This window comes from Rhipicephalus sanguineus, chromosome 10 (genome assembly GCF_013339695.2).
Source record: "Rhipicephalus sanguineus isolate Rsan-2018 chromosome 10, BIME_Rsan_1.4, whole genome shotgun sequence".
Classification (NCBI taxonomy): Eukaryota; Metazoa; Arthropoda; class Arachnida; order Ixodida; family Ixodidae; genus Rhipicephalus; species Rhipicephalus sanguineus.
The window spans coordinates 117,145,730-117,167,094 of NC_051185.1; the positions used below are offsets into that span (position 1 = coordinate 117,145,730).

At 47.0% G+C, this 21,365-nt stretch overlaps 1 protein-coding gene across 1 annotated transcript; it reads right to left on the bottom strand.

Moving 5' to 3' along the window:
- Positions 1-2,090: 2,090 nt before the first annotated feature.
- Positions 2,091-17,017, bottom strand: LOC125760176 (TNF receptor-associated factor 3-like). Its single transcript, XM_049419936.1, has 2 exons — positions 16,662-17,017; positions 2,091-2,821 (listed from the first exon to the last, which is right to left on the bottom strand). The coding sequence occupies exons 1-2, from the start codon at positions 16,944-16,946 to the stop codon at positions 2,507-2,509; spliced, it is 600 nt and encodes a 199-aa protein (XP_049275893.1). The 5' UTR covers positions 16,947-17,017; the 3' UTR covers positions 2,091-2,506.
- Positions 17,018-21,365: the final 4,348 nt, after the last annotated feature.

The window sequence follows — 21,365 nt, forward strand, 5'->3', positions numbered from 1 at the left end:
ACCATGGGCGTGATGTAATTATTCATTGTGGTCTTAATCGCGAGTACGAGTACTCCGATCGGAAACGTATCGTGTGGGTGATTTGGCAAAACAAAATTAACCGTTTGCGCGACAGCGGGACACATACGTCCCACTTTTTAGTCTGTGCAAAAATTTTTCTCTCACATCACCCGTTGCCATTAGAGCAACGCTAATTCACTCTTTTCTTACCTAAGTCTTCGTAATATAGAAGACAAATCTTTTCCCACACTTTCGAAGGGCGGAAGTAGTGTTACAGCGACGTTGAATTTCGATCAGCTTCTCATGATAGCTTCTGAACTTTCTCTTTCAGATAGAAAGAACCTACCAATCAAAATGCGGGATAAATTCCTCTTTTTCTCGTTTTTCGGAGAGGTTACTATTATTTTAGCTTCCAGTCATCACGTGTTTTTAGAAATTTGAGAAACAACTTGGCCGATAAATGCATCGAAACAATTCCTGGCGATATTGCCAAGCTCATTCCCCAGCGTAATCGCGGATATTGTTGTGTGGAAATATTTTTCCTGCTATCATATACCTCTTGAAAAGTAGGCGCATGTACAGGGACAACACTGGTACTCGACAATGGGCCTTTTTCAGGTCTGAACAGTGCCTCTAGTGGAGATCACTGAAAACGAAATTGGGGGCCCATGACCACCGAATATGCCCGCCGCGTGCCGGTAGACATTCTCGAAAGCCTGGTATTTTTGGGGAAAACTAGCAAACCTGCCACGCCAGGTGGCGCTCAGTTCGCTCCTGTCACCACGATCTGACCCCCAAAAAACATGGCGCGCGTGTCGTCACCGCCGCCGCGCATGCGCAGACTACCCTCGTGAAAAAGGCTCATTTCGACAGCCAAAGAAAGGACAGGCAAATGGAGGAAAAAGTAATGATTGGTGCACGCGGTGAAGTAAGCTTTACAAGAACAGACCATACCGCTATGACGGCTCACAAGAAGCGCAGGTGCAGGTGGTGTTCTACTGCTGGAATGAGATCCCCACAACTTTCCTCAGCACATCTTGAGAAGCGATACTCTGTGGCACTTGCTTCGACCGTTTCATCCCAAATACCCGTTGATGCAATCACGAGATGGTGCCTTCATGAGGCAGTGGGGCAGTGTTTTTCCACTTTTTGAAAACACTCTCATGAGTCAGCGGTCATATATGTCCCGCTTTTTTTTTCAGTAATCTACCGGCTTGACTTTAATGTAATTTGCTTTATACTATGCGTTTGTAGCTTATATGAATATACCACAACCGGTTTTTATATGAACGTGTCATAAATATTGGCAAACCTACACGGGATTAAAAAATACACATTATTAGAAACCCCATGTGGGACTTCGTATAACTTCACAGTAAATATCAGAGCAAACACGAAAGAAAATCTTAAAGCTAGAGCTGAATGAGAACAATATTGTCAAGAATGTTTCAGACAAAGAAAGGCTTCTGAAGATAATGCACGACGTGCTTTATTCGGGATCCGAAACTTCGGTCGGAACTTCACTCACTTTACGTCACACGCACACATAAAACGGAAAGGAGGTTAAGCAGTGCAGTATTTATGCGCTCAATGCTGACAGACTCTTTCTTTCATGTTTATGTGGTGCTGCGACATGCACTCTTCTAGCACCAGTCATCCAAAGAAAAGAAGCAAGAAACACTCGCAAACCTAAACGAAACTCTAGACGCTCGAGTGTGTGCCCGCGCGTTCTTATGGTCGATAAAGCTCGATTTCCAACTTGACGCCGGTGTCTGGAGCACCCTTGTGCGCCAGGTATTTGACGTCTGTGCAGTATATACGGCGACGATGTGTCCATAAGTCTCGATCGTGCTTGCAGTCGCATTGTTCTTCAGACGAAGACATTTGTACAATTCTCCCTGTGCGCAGATTGAACGCCTTCACGACGAAGACAGGGGGCATACACGCAGAATCCTCACGCATCCCATGAAACGTAATTACCACATAAAGATCACTAAAGCGACAGCAGACTTCAACTGTAAAGACGCGTCCCTCGTGCGCAACACTGTGACATCAGCAAACTTGATTTCTCTGTGTGGCACATAAACGGCTACATTTGAGAGCGACAGAATACATTTCACGGTTCCAAACACTTCCCTCCACGTGACTGCCGTTGACAGCAGTCCGGCTAACCCTAAATGACATTTAAAACTTCCAAAAATATAAGTAATGGCGTGCTGAGGATAATCTTGCGAGGATGTTTTGCGCATGGCTTGGAGAACATCTCGCGGCAGGTCCACTAGGGGCTCCAGCTGTCGAGGCATCGACGTCTGCTCCGAGCAGGACCGAGAGCTCGATGGTGTGCCTGCTTCCTCAGTCGGATTCTGCCGAATAGTTCCCTGTTGCAACGAGGTCGAGGTACTCGCTGCTGTGACTTGAGCCAACTCTGACGTTGCAGCTGCGGACACACTGCGCGTGATCACGGCCGACCTGGACTCCTGGTTCCGGATCTGCTCAATCAGCTCATTCATTGACTCTGGATCGCAGGTAGCAGCTGCTCGTGATTGGCGTCCCTGATGAGCATCTTCAGTTCTCCGAGAGCAGCCGTCACTTCTTGAAGGGTCAATACTTGAGAGTCCGAGGACGCGTTACCTGCGCGTGCTGAAGAAACAAGGGCTCTGCATCCGGCCACGTAGTGTGTTGATAGGTTCCTGTGCAGGACTTCCTCGCAACATCGCAAACACTCCACGGTGTGCCATGTGCACTCATTCTCGTAGTGTCGTAGCATATCTTCCATGGATCCCTCGAATTCGCATCCATGTCCTTTATTCCAGCAGTATACCTATGTTACAAGAGGCAGAAAAAGGAACAAACGAAGGCAGTATTTTTAGCAGATATGGGTTGCCTCTTCACAGCCGAACATGCAGAACATATTTTCTGTCATAGTTTCGCATTGCACTAGATGAAGATGAAATGTTAGGTATTCGTCTACTGTTTTTCTTTCGCTCTCTTCTTCAAAAGAAGAGCTGCAGCTGAGGTAGACTTTATAAAAAGTTGATTTAGACATTCCTTTAATGTTTTCTCAGAAACACCAGCACTAATGTTTTTTTTTTCTAGCACTTAAACTATGTTCTAATGACCTAGCATTTACACCCTTATTTACAAAGAAGCAAATATGTTTTACCGGAGTGCAATTTCTGGCCTGCCGATGACGCTTTATCGCAAGTACACTTACAGAACGTTTCATAATATGATGCTCTTGCAGTGGCTGGTCGCCAGTGTGACGTTCGGTGTGAATTCGTTTCTTGCGAGCTTTTTGTACAGATATATGCAACTTCGCATGCTTTCAGTGTAAAGCAACTTCATGAACTTTAAATGCCTTAGATAGTTTATAGATATCAGTGAGGTAACGGAAAATAAACTTTCATGTAAAGCCGTTCTACTGATGTTAGTTTTACCGGTGATATTAAAACGACAGCGTTAAAGAGGTCGCTTCGCAGAAATTCCGAAGTCGGTGTCATTGGTTGTGGGCGCGAAATCGGCGTTGTCTGCCGCCGAAGAATCGCGATGGATGTAATTACAAATGTGATACGTCCGAACGTGAATCCAACGCGCGCCTTCTGCGGGGCAAGCAAGTGCTGTGCAGGTCAAGGAAGCAAGCGTGGCAAGCAAACGCACATGAAACTCTATGTACAGTTTCAACGGAAAAAGATTAGCACAAGTGACATATGGCCGGAGCGGCAAAGCTGCGGCACGCGGCGCTGTTGTGGCCGAGCATTCCGAGAGAGACAGTGCTAAGCACAGTATATTTTCCAGAGCAAGGGTGGCCGGCAAAAAGCAGCCCATCTCGCTGTTATTTACAGCGAAAAAAAAAGAAATGAACTCGCGTCCGCAGCAACGTTGGCGCATCGTTTTACAGATGAGCAGCGATCAAGCTATCATTTCAAATGGAAGCTGTTTGGTGGAGTGCTTTCCGCCAGCCACCCCTGCTTTGGAAAATTATACAGCTAAAGCTGACATTTGGGCTAGCTGTTCTTGACTTAAATGCATATTATAGCGGAACAAAACAAGGACGGAGAAAGCGTGCATCTTTCTGTCCTTGTTTTGCTCCGCTGCGTGCTGCAGCACTGCGTGCCGCAATTTTGCCTCGCCAACCACCAGTAACTTGTGCTAATCTTTTTTCCGTTGCGACTGTACGTACGTCAAAGGCTTACAAGGTACTGGCAACGCTTGTGGGATGCCCAGACCCTCAAGTAGCATCATTTGCTTAGCCTTACAATACCTAACTGACCAGCATCTGCAAAATCTAGGAGTGATGTCCTATTCTCAGGATTAAAAAGAGGACACACTTAAGGGTCGCGCAATCGCCTTTTTACTGGTAGTGAACCCCTGACCTGTATAGTAGACATGAGGAGGCACTGGCCGTGCTTGAGCGACAGCGCTGTGACTTTGACCCGGGAAGAATATGGCACACTTTTTAAAAGCATATCGTTAGAATATACCATCTCACCCTGCAATGTTTTAAGGTCGTGAACCACTCGTTAACGATGAATCTGTTTCAAACTTCTTAAAGTTTGGCCGCCACATTGAAAGTCATTTGCAGGCCGGATTCGTAGCACATCCTCTGCAGGAGGATGCTGCTGCGAAAGCACGGTGTTTTTAATACACTAAACCTCCGGATCCTTGCTGTCTAGTGTCCTTGCGCTCGCAGTAGTTCGCTCGTATTGTACCAAAATTAAGTACATTGTCATTAATGCCACCGTTTTCACTCACTGAAATATCATCCAACTGTCATAATTTTCTGAATTATATAGGGTTTGTGCACGTTTTGTGCACGTGATTTCAGGCCCTTATACAGCACCCTTACACTATATTTGATCACTCACTAACTGTTGTCGCGCCGCTCTTCTGCCATCACTGACTCTTGCGCGACTAACCACTTTATATCATCATCATCATCAAGCACTTGTTGGACCGCCGAGCCACGCCAGTGCCTGAAACTATTTCGGGGAAAAACCACCATACAGGCCTCACGGAGTCCGAGAAGTCGCGGTAACATGTAATATTCCGTAACAGAAGCATACGTTCCAAAACGCGAAATCTTATGGATCTTGCAAATCGTTGTTGCTTTAAAGGGCCACCCATGACAAGTCACTCAAGAATGCATCAAGAAAGCATGCAGCTGCGTAAGTGTGCCTATATTGCCTAACGAACGGGTAGTTCGTATTTCGCTAATTCACAGCGTTATTAATTATGACATAGTGGCTACTTCGCAACTGTAGGTGCAGTAGGGGCAATCTAGGACGCTTTAAAACGGCCGGTGTTACGCATACAGACGTCACTTTCCTCGCGGCTTGGTTGAGGTGCCCACCAAAAAGCGAACCCTTACAAAAAATCTTATAGAAAAATAATTGAAAAGCTAGTGGTCAATGTTGACGCATTGTATTGAAAAGTATTTGAATGGTATTTGAAAAGTTATTGAAAAGTCATTGAGCTCACCATTTACACCCATTGAAAATTGGTTGGTGATATTGTATAAAAAAGTTATTGACACAAAAGTGATTGAATAGTAGTGAACCTGTTATTGAATAGTTTATGAGCTGCAATTCAAGTAGCATTGAAATTTAATGATCTAGTTATTGAAAGTAAATGTACAGTATGTCGTAATAGTTGTTGAATTCTTGTAGACATGCAAGTGTGATATCCTCCCCCTGAAAGAACAATGCCTACTGAAGCACATGCCACAGTAGGCATGGTCCAAAAGGTCTGGCATAGAACCTCTTGAAGAATGCCTGCTGAGGCACGTGTTTACAATAAAAATTGCAGTTCCTTGGGCTTCATAAACACTTTTCGTAACTCTAATAACAGCTGCTAAGTGCCCTTTATGGGTTTTATATGAGCACACAGCAATCTATAGATAGGCACTGATGGTGTATGCTTGCATAAAAAGCAATAAGAGGCCTGCATAGTTAGTGTTACTGTGGCAGACTGTGCCAACTCGCATTCTGCATGGGAAACAGCAAAACTATAGGAGGCCTGCAGAGTTCAAGTGTTATTGTGACAGAGTATGCCAACTCACTCTGGACGGGAAACAGCAAGCTACATGCACACAAAAAGCAAAGAATAACTTAAATCAGGTCAGTTTACTTTCACTATAGCTGAATTACAGTAGGTAAGGCACAACTGCACGGAGGCAGATCGCGCTTTCAATAACTGCATTGCGAAGTGAAACGATGCGCTGCATAGATGAACTTAGACGAAAGACAGATGAACATGAAACGGACAAGGACCTTGCGCTTTCATGTTCATCTGTCTTTCGTCTAAGTTCATCTATGCAGCGCATCGTTTCACTTCGCACTGCCATACCAACTAGCCCCAGTGGAAGCACTACTAAACAATAACTGCAATAGCCAAAGCTTTTTATCGCCTGTTATAATGCTTCAATTCTTCCAACCCCGCGTAAACCTGGAAACAAGGTAATCTGGGCGAGAAATAAAATACCAGGACACGGGCACATAAGTCAACTGAATGACACACACACAGACACTGGGAGAAGTCAACTCTTTTATAAGTTCTGTGACCTTTCGTTTTCTTTCAAGTGCCCAAGGAAAAGAAGAAAACGCAAATATGCGGACAATCTATCTTTATTTATGCAAAAACTGCAAGTAACCCCACCATCAGAGATGAAAGCCATAATTTCTTTGGTGTAGCACTTGTTTCAAAATAAAAAGGGTGACTCCCACCTGCAAAAAAAAAAAAACAGGAGAAAAGGAAATTGTTGTATAAGTTCGTACCTAGCAGAGGACGGTGAGAGCAAGCGAAAACTCGTTAACATCGTACGGCTACAAAGGGGCGAACATGCTACATATGGGAACATATGGGGTTTGGGCTTAAAGCCCAAACCCCACATGCGCGAAAATGCACGCGACAGCGACGAGCGATGCTATGAGCGACGAAACGAGCCGTTCGCGCGACGTGTCGCGTGGTCGATTTCGCGCGATCGCTCGGTTTTTCAGATTTGGAATCCGTCGCTCGTCGCCCGGAAGTGCTGTGCTCAAGCAGCCAATAGCAAAACACCGGAACAAGATGCCTCAGTGACGTACTGCTGATTGTCGCCGCTTTCTTATCGACGCGCATCAACAAAAAACCCGCATTTCCCCGAAGGGGAGTATGAGGAAGTGCGAAGCACGGGGTGATGCTATGAGGGGGGGGGGGCGCGACTAAACTGCAGAGCCGAGCGAAGGAGACGGCAGCGAGAGAGCACGCGCCAGCCGACCCACGGAGGTCTGGCCGTTTTTAAGTGCAAAGCACTTTTACTGATGATGATGATCTGTCTTCCGAACTCGTTCCAAAGAACCCGCAACGCGTTCAACCTGTTGGCGGCGTTGCGCACGCCCGAGATGGGGCTCAGGTTGTTGTCGAACCACAGTCGATCGCACACCGCGCAGCTATATCCGAAGCTGCGGTCGAGGAAGTCTCGCTTGAAGCGCGCGTCCGGCCGATCGAATTCGAGGGCCCGCGCTCGCTCACGCATCGCGCGTCCCCGCGCCAGATCGGCTTCGGGGTGCTCGGCTCGCTTCGCACGCTTTCGTTCGGCGTCTCGCCGCCGGCCTTCATCACCACAGGCAATACGCGGGGCGCGCGCAGCCACCGAGCGGAGGGCGGAGCGCGCGCAGTCACGTGGGGCGTGACGTCGCTGCGCCGTTGCTACAGAGGCTCCTCTCCGCTCCTCGCGCCGTTGCTATGGGACGGCGGATTCAGGGTCGCTTATAAAGTGCATTCGCACTTAAAAACGTTCATCAACATGGCCAACGGCGACGAGCGCAACGTTGACGTTGTTGAACGCGAACGTGCCCTCAGGGACGGGAACTACAAGTCCCGCGCCGTCTGTGACGCGGCTTGTCGGCACGTAGCAGCAGTGATGGGATCGAAAAAAATGCTGCAAGACAATGATAAACATTTTATGTACCATTAAGCAACAAAACATCGTATTTTACATTGCATACCGCTGACTACGGGCTACTTTTGGCACGAGTAAACGCCCTCATGCCAGCAACAGTGGAGATCGCTCGCTGAAGCCGTCGCGTGAATGGGGTTTGCCCATCCAAGCGACCGCTTGCGCGAAGACAATCTACGTCGCGTCGCTCGTCGCTGTCGCGTGCATTTTCGCGTAAATGGGGTTTGACCTTCAGGCTGAAGCGACGCGCGGGAGAACGACCACTTTGAAGGCGCGCGTCGAAGCAGTCAAGGCAAAGTAACATCTTAGCACTAGAAAGACGCCCCACTTATGTCCTAAAAGAAGATTTTGAACACTCACTCACCATTCGAAACTATTCCAAAATAGCGCAAATAGCGCAAAATAGCTTTGCAGAGTCAGAATCGTAGTACAGGCGCTCGAACGTAAACGTATAATGTATACCTTGAAACAAGCTCCGTTAAGCATGGCCAATAAAAGTCAGTACGTTCGAAAGTGAACGTAAATCGTAACCTACATTTATATTAGGACAGTGTAGTCCTGCATGCCGCAAAAATTACGCAGTAACGTACTCATGAAACATGTCGCGCATGTAGGCCGTGATGCAACAAAACACGCATTTTTCATGGCTTTCGAATATAATTGTGCACAGGTAAAGAAAATTAACTTACCTTCAACAAGGACAGAGGCCTGTAGTTTAAAGAATCCGCAAATCCAAGCAATGGTAAGCGCACATCAAGGTGACCGCTTCCGTCCCTCCATCTAAGCAGAAATGAAGATGCGACAGTCTCGCACCCAAACCAAACTGAGACGTCCATTTCTCCGCAGGAAATGTTCCGGGACTATAGGCTTAACTCCAGTACGCGTATAACGGCCACTAACAGGCACTCCAGAGGAACGTAGTCCTTGCATGCAGGTACACGAGTGCTGAACATGCCGCGAAGTAGCTTCTTCACAGCTGCGTTCATAATTTCCGTGAATCACGGCACTCACAGAGCACGAACCAACGCGAGAGGAGACTAGCGCGGCGAGCGCGACCGCTACTGCCGCTACGTTCGAATTCCGCGTACTCGACTGACGTCACACAACGACGCGGATGGATACACCGGATAGAGGACCAGCGCTACGAAGCCCGTCACGAAGTTAGGCGGTAATTGCTATTATTAAAAAAGTTACGTAAAGCTTGCTGGTTAACGACCTTCGCACTCTGCATGTTTGTTGACGCAATGCAACACAACAAATTTGTTATTCTTTTGGCGTTATTTTCTAAGTCGCAATAAGACATGGCACGCAAGCTCGAGTTCAAGCGTTCAAGCTTTAACGTGTTTTGCATGGAGCAAAGGCGTGCGTTTGCGACAGCAGGGATCGTAATAAAATAAAATGAAAAGGAATGATAGTCGCTGGTACATCACGTTTCTCTGGTAGATGTATGCGGTGAGGTTTGAGATAATGGTTTAGTCGACACCGCGTACAGGCCGGCGCTGTATTACGCGCCGAGGCCCCCACCATTCATAGGTAGATACTTTTACGTCATGCCCGCGATAGCGTTAAAGAGCTCGTTTCGCAGAAATTCCGGTGTCGGCGGCGGCTTCTTTGGTTGCGAGCGAAAAAGCAGCGTTGGCCGTGAGCGAAAATTCGAGGTAGATGCAAATAAAGATATCAGCCATGGGGCACCGTACTTTGGCTTTCCTTGCGGTACGGTTTGGGTCTCTACCGAGAAGCGAAGGCAGGCTAGCGATCGGCAAGGCGATACTCACCCGTATACATTGGACACACAAAATATTGTAATAAATGTGCTGTTGAAGAGGGCGCAAACCTTTACCTTTACAATACGTATTTCGTGTGTGTGTGCGCGTGCGTGCGTGCGTGCGTGCGTGCGGATATCGCTATCGCGTTCAAGTTTAACGGTTTATCAATTTTTGTTACTGGCTTGCCTCCACGGCGGTACATAAATGGTGCCTATCCTTAAACACTGCTTATGACCGTTAAATCCTCAAACGAATCTGCCTTTGGGGCCGCCGCTGTGGTACAGTGGTTACGGTGCTCGGCTGCTGACCCGAAGATCGCGGATTCAATCCCGGCCGCGGCGGTCGCATTTTTAATGGAGGCGAAAGTGCTAAAGGTCCATTTACTTCAATTTAGGTGCACGTTAAAAAGCCCCAGGTGTGTCATATTTCCGGATATGAGCTCTCCACAACGGAGTGACTTATAATCATATTGGGGTTTTGGCGCATAAAACCGCAGTAATTCATTAATTAAGCTTTCTTTGTGTATTCAGCTGCAGTACAGTTTCTGCGCACTGTATACCGTGTCCTAGGAGGTTACAGTTACCTGCGTTGCTTCGGGTACTAAAGCAAGAAGTCAGCAATGCTTTGTTGCCGCATGAAGAGTTATGTAGTGGGTCATTCGGTTAGAGCTAATTAAAACGGACAGGCTTGAGAAGTCACGTTGCCGAAGGTAGCTAGTAATATAATCCCACGTAGGGACCGCCAGGCCAAACTTGAGGGCCCGATCGCGGGCACAATGGATGGCCAGGGTTTGGTCATTCAGTTCGGGGCTTCGCAAGCCTCATGCGCTTCTGAATATCAGTTACCATTGCCACATCTCTGCATAACTGTACAAGGTTGCGTAAAATGTGGAGTCGTATTTAAAAATAAAATTGTATTTTTTATAATATATTACATTACTTGCAGCAGCAAGTTCTGCATATGCTTAAAAAAATTTTGCTTTACATTGGCTGACACATAGAGAGCGTCCATGATGCAAGTAGTGCTGTAGTGTTGATTGTGTGCAAGAGTTTGTTGCTTGCCGGAAATTAAATGTCATGTATGGCGGCTACCAAAAAGAAAGGCAAATAAACCTACTATATGCGCATGTGTGTCTGGGTTTCTTAATAAGATGGCAGGAGTGCTCGTGATATTATCTGTAATAAGTTTCACGCCCACCTTCATACGTGCGCGGCCGGTCCTAAACTCAACCACCGTACAACATAAAATCAACAAAACATCAATATATTTTTCAACATGTACTTTTGATTGGAAAGAATCAATGACAATTTCGTTGTCTAGTCATTGAGAAGATTCAACGACATTTGACATTTAGTTGAAAAGTCATTGATTCAACCATTCGTCAATCATTTGTCAACAGTTACTCAATAGTCATTTTTATAAGGGAAGTCTGGCTAGAGAATGACAACATTTTGCTAACGGTGCCCTAACACGCTATAGCACGCTCTACTCTTGAAGATGAAGCTCAAGTGTCCTTCCAATTTTTATTTTCGAAATGGGATAACCTGACCGAATAGCTTATATTGGTAATACCTGGCTAACCGAAGAAGTGATCTCCTGCTTTGGAGCGAAAACATATTGAATCGCTGTAACCCGTGGAGTGGATATCAAATAGGAACGATAAAATAAGTCTCGGGAAAGTCGATAGTGCGCGTCGGTTCGAGCAGCAAGGTGGACTGAGTGGTTGGCGGAGCAAGCCACGGACAGAGCGGTTTCTACCTATATAATGTGAACGTCTCTTGTGACATCTTTTCACCATGAAGTTCAGCGTTAAGTGAATATCAGTTGAATATAAGTTTGAGTCGAAACAATCTTGTGATTCTACAGAGTTGTTACAACTTTCAAAGTTTGTCAACAACTTATTGGTTTATTCCCGCCTTTTGAGACTGCAGAGGCTGTTACCCGCGACATAATGTGTGCCGAACGACCGAGTGAATAGGCCCATTTCTACTTAGTGATATGTACAGTCGAGTGCATAATTTTAGAGGCCACGGGAGCGCGTGCCGAGGCGCGTCGCTGCGCCTTCTGGAGGCTGCACGGCTCTGTCCGGGAGCGCGTACTGCGCACGCTCGTCCCATATCACCCGGCAGCCTGTCCTTTCGCTCGTTTCAACGGCGCGCATCTCGAAACGTGGCGGACGGCGCAAGGTGCCACTTCTGCAGTCGCTGTGCAAGCACCGGTACTCCCGAGCGATAATATAGCGGCGAAAATGCCTCTAATGTAATAGCATGGCTCGAGCGCGCCATGCAATACGCTTTCTTCCTTGATGCAGCGCGGAAAACATGCAGTTTCTCAGCTTTTCTCAAACGGAGTTGCGTGATATGCTCATCTTGCAGTGATGAATTTTGTGCTCTGTCTCGGAGACGTTATGCCAGCTCCATTTCTTGGTGCGAATATCGCGCCTGCAGTGGTATGCGGTAAACCACTGAATATCGCGCGTCCAGAATGAATAGCCAGGAAACGCGATAGATAAACAGTTTATTCTTTTAAGCCAGAAAAAAAAAGAAAACGATAGCTATAACTGCTATCCAGGAAGGATCACTACTTTCAGTATTTAATCAAACGCCCATCGGCGGCAATCACTTGCGCCACACGAGATGGCATCGAATTGTAAAGCGCGGCCACGATCTCGGGGCGTGCACAAAGTGCTTCCCACTCCTCCTGTATGGCCGCGAATAGGGTCTCCTTCGTTGAACTTCCAAGATTCCGCGCCGCAAGTCGGCGTTTCACGAGACCCCAGACGTTTTCAATGGGGTTCAGGTCCGCTCCTACAGGTGGCCATTCCAATGTGCGAACAGCAAGGCCCTCAAGCAAAGATTTCACACTGCGAGCAGTGTGAATCGGGCTCCTGTCATGCTGGTACACGAAACAACCATCCTTGAACGGCCCATTCAAGACATAAGGAAGCAATTCTCTCTCTATTATAAGGGAGTACGTGGAGGCTGAAAGGTTCCCATCGATAAGAACCAGTGGTCCAAGTCCTTCCCTGGTCATGGCGGCCCAGACACTCACAGAGCATCGGCCACTGGCAAAGACCGACTGCGTGTACTGTGGTGAATACCTGGCGAGGAAGGAAATGCTGGATTGGTTACACGGATTTATAAGAACGACAATGGCACATAGTCACTTTATCCCCGAACAATTTCGTCTTACTTGAAGATTCATATAATGAAATTTTAATTATGCGAGATCGCCAAGATGGTGCGAAATATTCGACATGTTGGTAAGGCACCCTCAGTGCGTTCCAGAAGGCCTCGCAAACGCAACTGTATTTTTCTAAGGTAATGAGGTACAATATACAAAAAAAAAACATCACACATTGGCTAAGGTGCTTAAGTTTGGCGAGCTGCTCACGATAAGAAGTAACACAGCTTAAAGAGAATCAAAGCTAAGCAACGTTCTACAGCAAGTTCGAAGACAATAAAGTGCTGGGCTTTACTTGCCTTAACCACAACGTAATTAAGGCGCACTGTAGTGGGTGACCTGCCATTAATTTTTACCAGCTGCGGTTACTTACCCTGTGCACTACTTTTTCTACACATTCAATTGTAAATAGTACAAGGATGACATTAATGTAGAAGACAAATCGCAAATGTTACCTCGAGTTCATTCGACGCCATACTCGCCGTTCCTGATCCCAGCGACTTGAAAACGTTGATTCATCGCTGAACACGACTTCTCCCCACTCTTCTGATCCCCATGTCTGCACAGAACGCGCAAACTGCAGTCGCATGGATCTTTGCCTGTCCGTGATGTGGGGCTTCTGGGCCGCGACGCAGTTGGCAAGCCCTGCTTCTGCCAACCTCCTACGGATAGTCCAGACGAACGCGTTGAGATGCAATGCATCTTTTATGCCTTTCGCTGATATATGGGGATCAGCTACTACGGCGGCGATAATTAGCCTGTCCACTTCGTCATCTGTGCATCTTGACCTTCCAGCACGGTCTCTGTCACTGATCCCCCCTGTTTGTCGGTACGCTTGGATGGCACGACTCACCGCATTTCTTGACCTTTGAAGGAGCCGGCAGATGACCCGCTGAGAAAAGCCTTGGATGCGTAACTCTACGATGCGTCTCCTTTCATCAGCTGGTACTCGTGGCGACATTTATGAAGACGAATGTGGGGGCCTTGAAACCCCCGATCTTATACTCTTTCGAGAATGGCACTGTCCAATAGTTGTCCAATAGCTGGGCTGTGCCGCGATATGCTGCCATTCAACATTTGCTGTACGAGATAATTTCTTATCGTCACCAAGCCCAAAAGACCACGAAACAAGGCAAAGAATTGACAAAAATGACAAAATGGTACTGCGTCGCAAGCACGCGTGAACCTTCTGAGTGCCCAATTTTTCTGACAGAGCTATAATAAAGAATCGCATTTCCAAAGGAGCGGTGTGCCGCCGTGCGAGGTATTTGGTCGAACAGCTTAAGGAATTAACTTTTGTTTCCTTGTGGGGCCTCCAACATTTGAGCACTTCGAACTGAAATGTGTTCGCCTGTAATTCACTGCAGTATTTTACAAAACAACGTGACCAGAATACTAGAATACACGCTGATGCTCGAGCGACGGATGTTAATGGAGGCAGTCTCAATTCCCGACTACTTCGCGTTCGAGAATGTTCCGTGCATATGTCATGGGTAGAGTTCTATTGAAATACTGAAAGCGGTGACGCCCCTTTCAACCTTCGTGATTTTCTCTGGTTTCCGGAAAAAACATTCCCAGATACCCCCAAATATGAAAAGACTCGAAAGTGAAAGCCTATGACATCTCTTGCACGTCTCAATCCGCATTAATTCACGCTTACTTGTCTTAATCTACTATAATGCATCCAATTAATGGGTTGACTTCAATCGGGGTTTATGGTTCGAGTAGTAGAAGACGACACATGAATATCTGAAATTCGAATCCTAGAAACTCTTGGGTCGACGCTCGACTCCTACCAATAATAAGTGCGGGCTCTCGACGTGACAGAACCACGATATAGAGAGAGAAATAAATTTTATTATATAGATATGACATAGAGCTCCACCAAAGTAACGTCTTGGGAATGTTTGCTCATTCGGGGTTCTTTAACGTCCACTCAGTATACTAGTTTCAAGTATCTCTCCTCTATCGAAATACGGCATGCGCGACTAGATTTGAAGATGCGTCTTTCGGGTCAGCAGCCGAGCATCGAAACCACTGCACCACCGCAGCGGCCTTAATAAAGGATTTATCCTTAATAAACCGAGTTTGTTTTCATCTTTCTTCCTCGGCTCTTTTCTGCAGCTGTTGGACGTTTGGTGGTTTCATGCATGTTCATAGACACATGATATTTGGACCGAGTATTACTACGTGCGTTAGTTCGGCGAATGAGAGCGCAAAAGGCAACACTGCTGGCTGAGCTTATTGATTGCCTAACTCGACATTCAAAATGTGATCACGCCGCGGATCGCCTAGGAGTAACGTGCACTATGTGCAGCACGCCGAAACCCGCAAATGATGTGCTGTCGTCACATTAGCGCTCGGCTTTTTAACACGAAAGTGTTTTATGCCGGGGTCCACCAAGTCTTCAGTGACGTATTTCCGTCACGGAAATGACGTCGAAAAAATATACACAATCAGATGACAAAGAAAAAAAGGTACCGTCAACGGGCATCGAACCCACGACCGCTCGGTCCGCAACAACAGATACCGGGCACGCTATCCACTGCGCCACGGTCACAGACTCTGGAGGCTTTACGAACGCGCCTTTTATATCTACCACTCTCACGGTCGGCTGGGTGGTGTTGACCTCTGGGAGTGGTAAGGTAAAGTAATTCGTCATTGCTGTGGCCTCCACGACTAGCACCTGCAACGCGTTACTCGTTCTCCTTCGGCGCGTTTTCAATAGAAGTTTACATTTGTCAACGCCTTAGCACACCGCGAGGTGGCGACCTTTGCCCAAGCGTCGGTAGGGACCTAAAGCGTCGGCCTCGCTCAGCATCACGCCAATACAAACCAAAAATAGCTCTGCGACGCGCGCCTGTTTCACCTGGCTGTAACACCGCGTTCCAAGCTCACGCGCTCGCCCCGAGAAAAATCGCGGTCGGGCTACCGGGGCGGCACGACGCGCTTTCCGTTTCTCTCTAGTCTGGCCGTGGTGTTCAATCACATTTTAACATGCCGCGGGATGGCGACCAAGTTCTACGTCCAATATGCGACGCTCTTCTGGCTATCACACCTCGTTGTCTGATTACGCTTTCATCGTTAACTACTACAGCTACCACAAGGGTTTGTTTAATCATTTAATATGGACGTTAGTCGTCGGGATGGAGATGTACCACCAATCATAAAAGTGGGTGCATACACGTTAAACGGCGCCATTAGCTGCCAGACATCAATATACATTGTGCAAACTCTCTTATATCAATGTACAGTAAGCATTCAGTTACTTCTGTAAGGGCACGCTTTACTTTCGTGTTATTCCGATTCCTATGACGGATGGATCAACCGTGTTTTTTCATTGTCTTCACAGCGACTACAGAAGTGACACCTTGCACCGTCCGCCACGTTTCGAGATGCGCGCCGTTGAAACGAGCGAAAGGACAGGCTGCCGGGTGATATGGGACGAGCGTGCGCAGTACGCGCTCCCGGACAGAGCCATGCAGCCGCCAGAAGGCGCAGCGACGCGCCTCGGCACGCGCTCCCGTGGTCTCTAAAATTATGCACTCGACTGTACCAGAAGCACTCCAATAAGTTCAATGCTACAACATTCCGCTACGTGGTTCCCGTCATTTAGTAGCTCTGTTTAAGATATACCGGGAAAACAAACTTTTTGACAAGTGTTTACTGCATGGTTAATAAGCTTACGAGCTTACCTACACAAAACGGCCAGCCTTACACAGCTATAACCGCAGATAATAAGTAGTGCTAGCAACGTAACGGGACAATTTTCTGACCTTCAAGGCGTTCGCTTTTCTGGTAGGCAAATCATAGCTGTCACATTCAGGTTCCTCGAACGGCTCTTGATCCAAGGGACACCGCCCACGGGATCCTTGGGTAGTTGCGTGGCACGACTGGCATAGAAGGTGGCCGCACGGAAGCACCTTTATCCGCTTGGGAATCATGCGGCAGAGGCCACAAACGCGCGAGCTGGGCACTTCCTCGACAAAGCGAGTCGGTCGCCAGTTGACGCCTGCGACGGGGTGTTCGCAAAAACAGTGCACTCGTCGAAGACCCGGCATGGTGGTGTTGATTCAGACGTGGCTTCTTCATTCGCACACAGGAGCGGAATGGCTGTTCTTGTCACCGGGCTTCTCGCTGCTCGGTGGGCTTGCGCTATTCCGCTCTTGCGTAGCAACAAAAAGAGATAAAACGGGGCAATGCTACTGTTATCGCACCATAGTGTTCACTTCTTGCGTGCGGCTTTCCATCGCATGGGGACGATGAAATACGCATTAAAGGAAACCGCTCTTATTAAAGATAACCGCCCATTTTGCCCTCATGTCGAAGCAAGAGCTACAGATAAGGAACGCTTTCTCACTTCGGTTTTTCGCGTACCGCCATGCAACAGTAGCTCACTAAGCAAATGTGTTGAAATGTGATCGGAACGCTTTTTTCAAAGGAGGCTTCTACAAAAGTACTGATTTATTAGCAAACCCTAGCATTTATTAGCAAACCCAAGGCACTTTGAGCGTTTCTATCTATCTATCTATCTATCTATCTATCTATCTATCTATCTATCTATCTATCTATCTATCTATCTATCTATCTATCTATCTATCTATCTATCTATCTATCTATCTATCTATCTATCTATCTATCTATCTATCTATCTATCTATCTATCTATCTATCTATCTATCTATCTATCTATCTATCTATTATACATAACAAAATAAAGTACAGTGCGTCATATTAATACAGACGGGACTCCGGAACCCGGCTTCAGTTGTGGAAAGGGTCCCTATGACAAAGAGTGAACGAAGGAAGGGAATTTTCGAGGGCTCCTTTCTGTGTTTGACACAACCCTAATGAAAACCAGCAGATAAGATATCGCAGCGGATATTACAGCGAGGGTCTTGCTCCGGCAAAGTTGATGCCTTCACATAGTATCCCAGGGCCTGTTGTTGAGCTGTCCGCTCGATGAAGGTTCACGTACTGTGTGACGCTATCTGACAAAAAAAACTTTTTCACACTCGTCGTCATGCTTAAGAGCGGCGCTGACTAGCACTCCCAGGATTCGCGTGCGCATAAATACACGATAAGTGGTCGAGGGGACGACCGCCGCGGTAGCTGAGTTCGTGAGACGATGGGGCGCGTAATCCGAAGGTCGCAGATTCGATCCCTGCCAGCGGCAAGTTCTGTTTTCGTCCACTTTACTTTCTTCACATATATATTACAATTACTGCAGTACACTTAAAATAGTACAATTAACACTTCTTAGATGTTCCTTGGCTTCATTATCTGCTGGTTTTCATAATGACCGACAGTATTATTTATGTCCATGTGAAAAGATCTTATACATAGGTGAATACAAAACAAAACCTTATATAATGTGCAAAAGGAAACCCAATTATAGAAAACCTAAAATAAAAGATTACAGACAAGGAGAAAAAAAAAGGCAACACGGTACACAATACGCGAAAGAACACTACACTTTTGTGAATTCAGCATTTGTACAGGATGTGCTGGCGCAGTGAGTCGGAAATATACAGAATGGATGGTGATGAAGTTATTTCTTTAGGAAGTGTATTCCAAAGTCTTTTTTTTTTCATAAGGCTTTTGTTGTTGCCAAATACGCGGTTGGTGGAGGTAATAATATTTCTAGGGGTTTCGCGTCCCAAAACGACGATATCATTATGAGGGACGCCGTAGTGGAGGGCTCCAGAAATTTCGACCACTTGGACGACATTGAAGCACGCGAAGCACACGGGACTCTTGCATTACGCCTCCATCGAAATGCGGCCGCCGCGGCCAGAGTCGATACCGCCACATTCAGGTCAGCAGTCAAGCACCATAATCACAACTGACTACCGAGAAGGGCGATGATTTGGTTAAACTGCGGCAGTTCGCAGGAGGCTTGAACAATAACTGTAAAAAATGACGCAGAACCAATGTGGTCAGACCGCTGTCATTTACCAGTAGAAAAATTTGAAAATGTTCAAGCGACTGCGCACTCGCACGCACCCGATAGCAGCCTCGTCAAACGGCAAGAAAGCGAGCTGAAAAAGATTTGAACTCAATTTGTGTTCTCTAAGGTGACTTAAAACTTGAAAAACAACGCAAAGACAGGACGAAGGAAAGTGGCACAAGGACGGGCGCCAAGGAGGGGCGTCACTTTCCTTCGTCCTGTCTTTGCGCTGTTTTTCAAGTTTTAAGTTATGTACCAACTAGCCCGTCTTTCGCCGCTTCTCCACTCTAAGGTGACCAGCGGTCGAGAAGCGGGTAATGCGTTTTCATCATTAGCCTGACTATGGCGACTGCAGGGCAAAGGCCTATACTATGTTCCGCCAATCAACCCGGTCCTGTGCTTGTTGCAGCCAGGTTGTACCCGGAAAATTCTTAGTCTCATCTGCCCACTTAAGTTCCTGACTCCCCCTCGCGCATTCTCCTTCTCATGGAATCCAGTCATTTACTCTTGATGACCAGCGGTTACCTTGTCTATACGCGTCACATGCCCTGCCCATGTCCATTTCTTGGTCTTGATTTCGACTATGTCCTTAACACTCGTTTATTCCCTGGCCCACTCTGCTCTCTTCTTGTCCCTTAAGATTACACTTATCGTCTTCTTTTCCATTGCTCGCTGCGTCATCCCCAGTTTAGGTTGGACCCTCTTTGTAAGCCTCCATGTTTCTGCTCCGTAGGTAAGTACCGGTAAGATGCAGCTGTTATATACCTTCCTCTTGAGGGATAGTGGTAAACTACCATTCACGACTTGAGAATGCTTGTCGAATGTGCTCCATCTCACCCTTATTCTCCTAGTTACTGCAGTTTCATGGTTAGACTACGCGGTTAGTACCTGTCCCAAGTAGACGTATTCCTTAAAAAATTCCAGTGCCTCGCTACCTATCGCAAAGTGCTGTTCTCATCCGAGACTGTTGCACAATACTTTAGTTTTCTGCCTATTAATTTTCCGACCTACCATTCTGCTTTCCCTGTCCAATTCAGTAATCATGAGTTGCAATTCGTACCCTGAGTTACTCATCAATGCAATGTCATCAGCGAATCGCAGGTTACTGAGGTACTCTCCATTAACTCTTATTCCTAATTCTTCCTAATCTAGGGCGCTGAAAGCCTCCTGTAAGCACGCGGTGAATAGCACTTGGGAGATTCTGTCTCCCTGCCTTACACCCTTCTTTATTAGAATTTTGTCGCTTTCTTTATAGAGGACTATGGTGGCTGTGGAGCCGCTGTAGATTTCTTCCAGTATGTTTATACATGGTTTGTTGACACCCCGATTCCGTAGTGCGTGCATGACTGCTGATATGTCGGCTGAATCAAATGCCTTTCGTAATCTGTGAAGGCTATATATAACCCTACGACTCAAAATATCCCATGTAACTATATCTGCTGCGGCAGAACTTACGGCTTTGCGTTGTGCCCTGGAGTACATCGACTCGGACAGACCGAGCAAATAGGCTGTTTTCTCCGACTCGAAACCGGGGTTGCAATGCCTGCAGTCAGCTCTCCGACGCGGATGCCATGAACAGCTTACGTACCAGATTCTCAAGATTCATCACTGCGTCAAAGAAAAAGGCCACGAGGTTGGCTTTCAGTGGCTACCTGGTCATTGCGAGATCAGTGGCAATGTTTGCGCAGACAGTGCTGCACGCACATCCCATCAAGAAGAGACCACCGTTCCAATTCCTCTTTCCAGGACAGACGCTGCAAGTCAGCATCGTCACCTGGCACGTAGTCTCTGTCTGGCGGAAGGGAACATGCCAAGTATAAGATGTACGACACTCCACCAAATAAACCCTACGCTAGAACTCCGACCTACATCAGGCCATCGTCGACGTGAAACTTCGCTTCTCTGTCGGCTTTGGTTGGGAGTTGCCTTGACGAAGGCATACACAACATTAATTGGAGTCACCGACAGTGCGGCATGCGAGGTCTGCAGTACTGAGGAAGACATCGATCATCTGCTATGCCGCTGCCCTCGATTTGCCTCTGAAAGACGAACTCTTTCTCATGCGATGCGACGATTGGACGATCTGCCGCTCTCCGTGCAGATGCTGCTGGAGCACCGTCCCCATTGCTCGCCGGTCCACAAGGCTGTTAAAGCACTTTTGTGCTTTTTAACGACTACTGGCCTTTGTGAACGCTTGTGACTATTGTACAGTGTCACCGCCACATATGTGTCAGCGCATCTATTCATGATTTACTTTTTCTCTCGTCCCCCCCCCCTCTCTCTCTCTCTCTCTCCCATCTTTCCACTCCCGTTTCCTTTCCCCCGGCGTAGGGTATCCAACCGGACTGCTGTCTGGTTACCCTCCCTGCCTTGCCCCTTTTGCATTCCTCCTCCTCTCTATCACCTGATTCATAGTGTGAATGTGTGTCTATCGTCGAGTAGACTGTACTAAATCCTGCTTGGTCCTTTGATTGATTGAGTTCTAATGTTATCTTAATTCTATGTGTCTAATTCTGTGTTGTCTTAGTTCT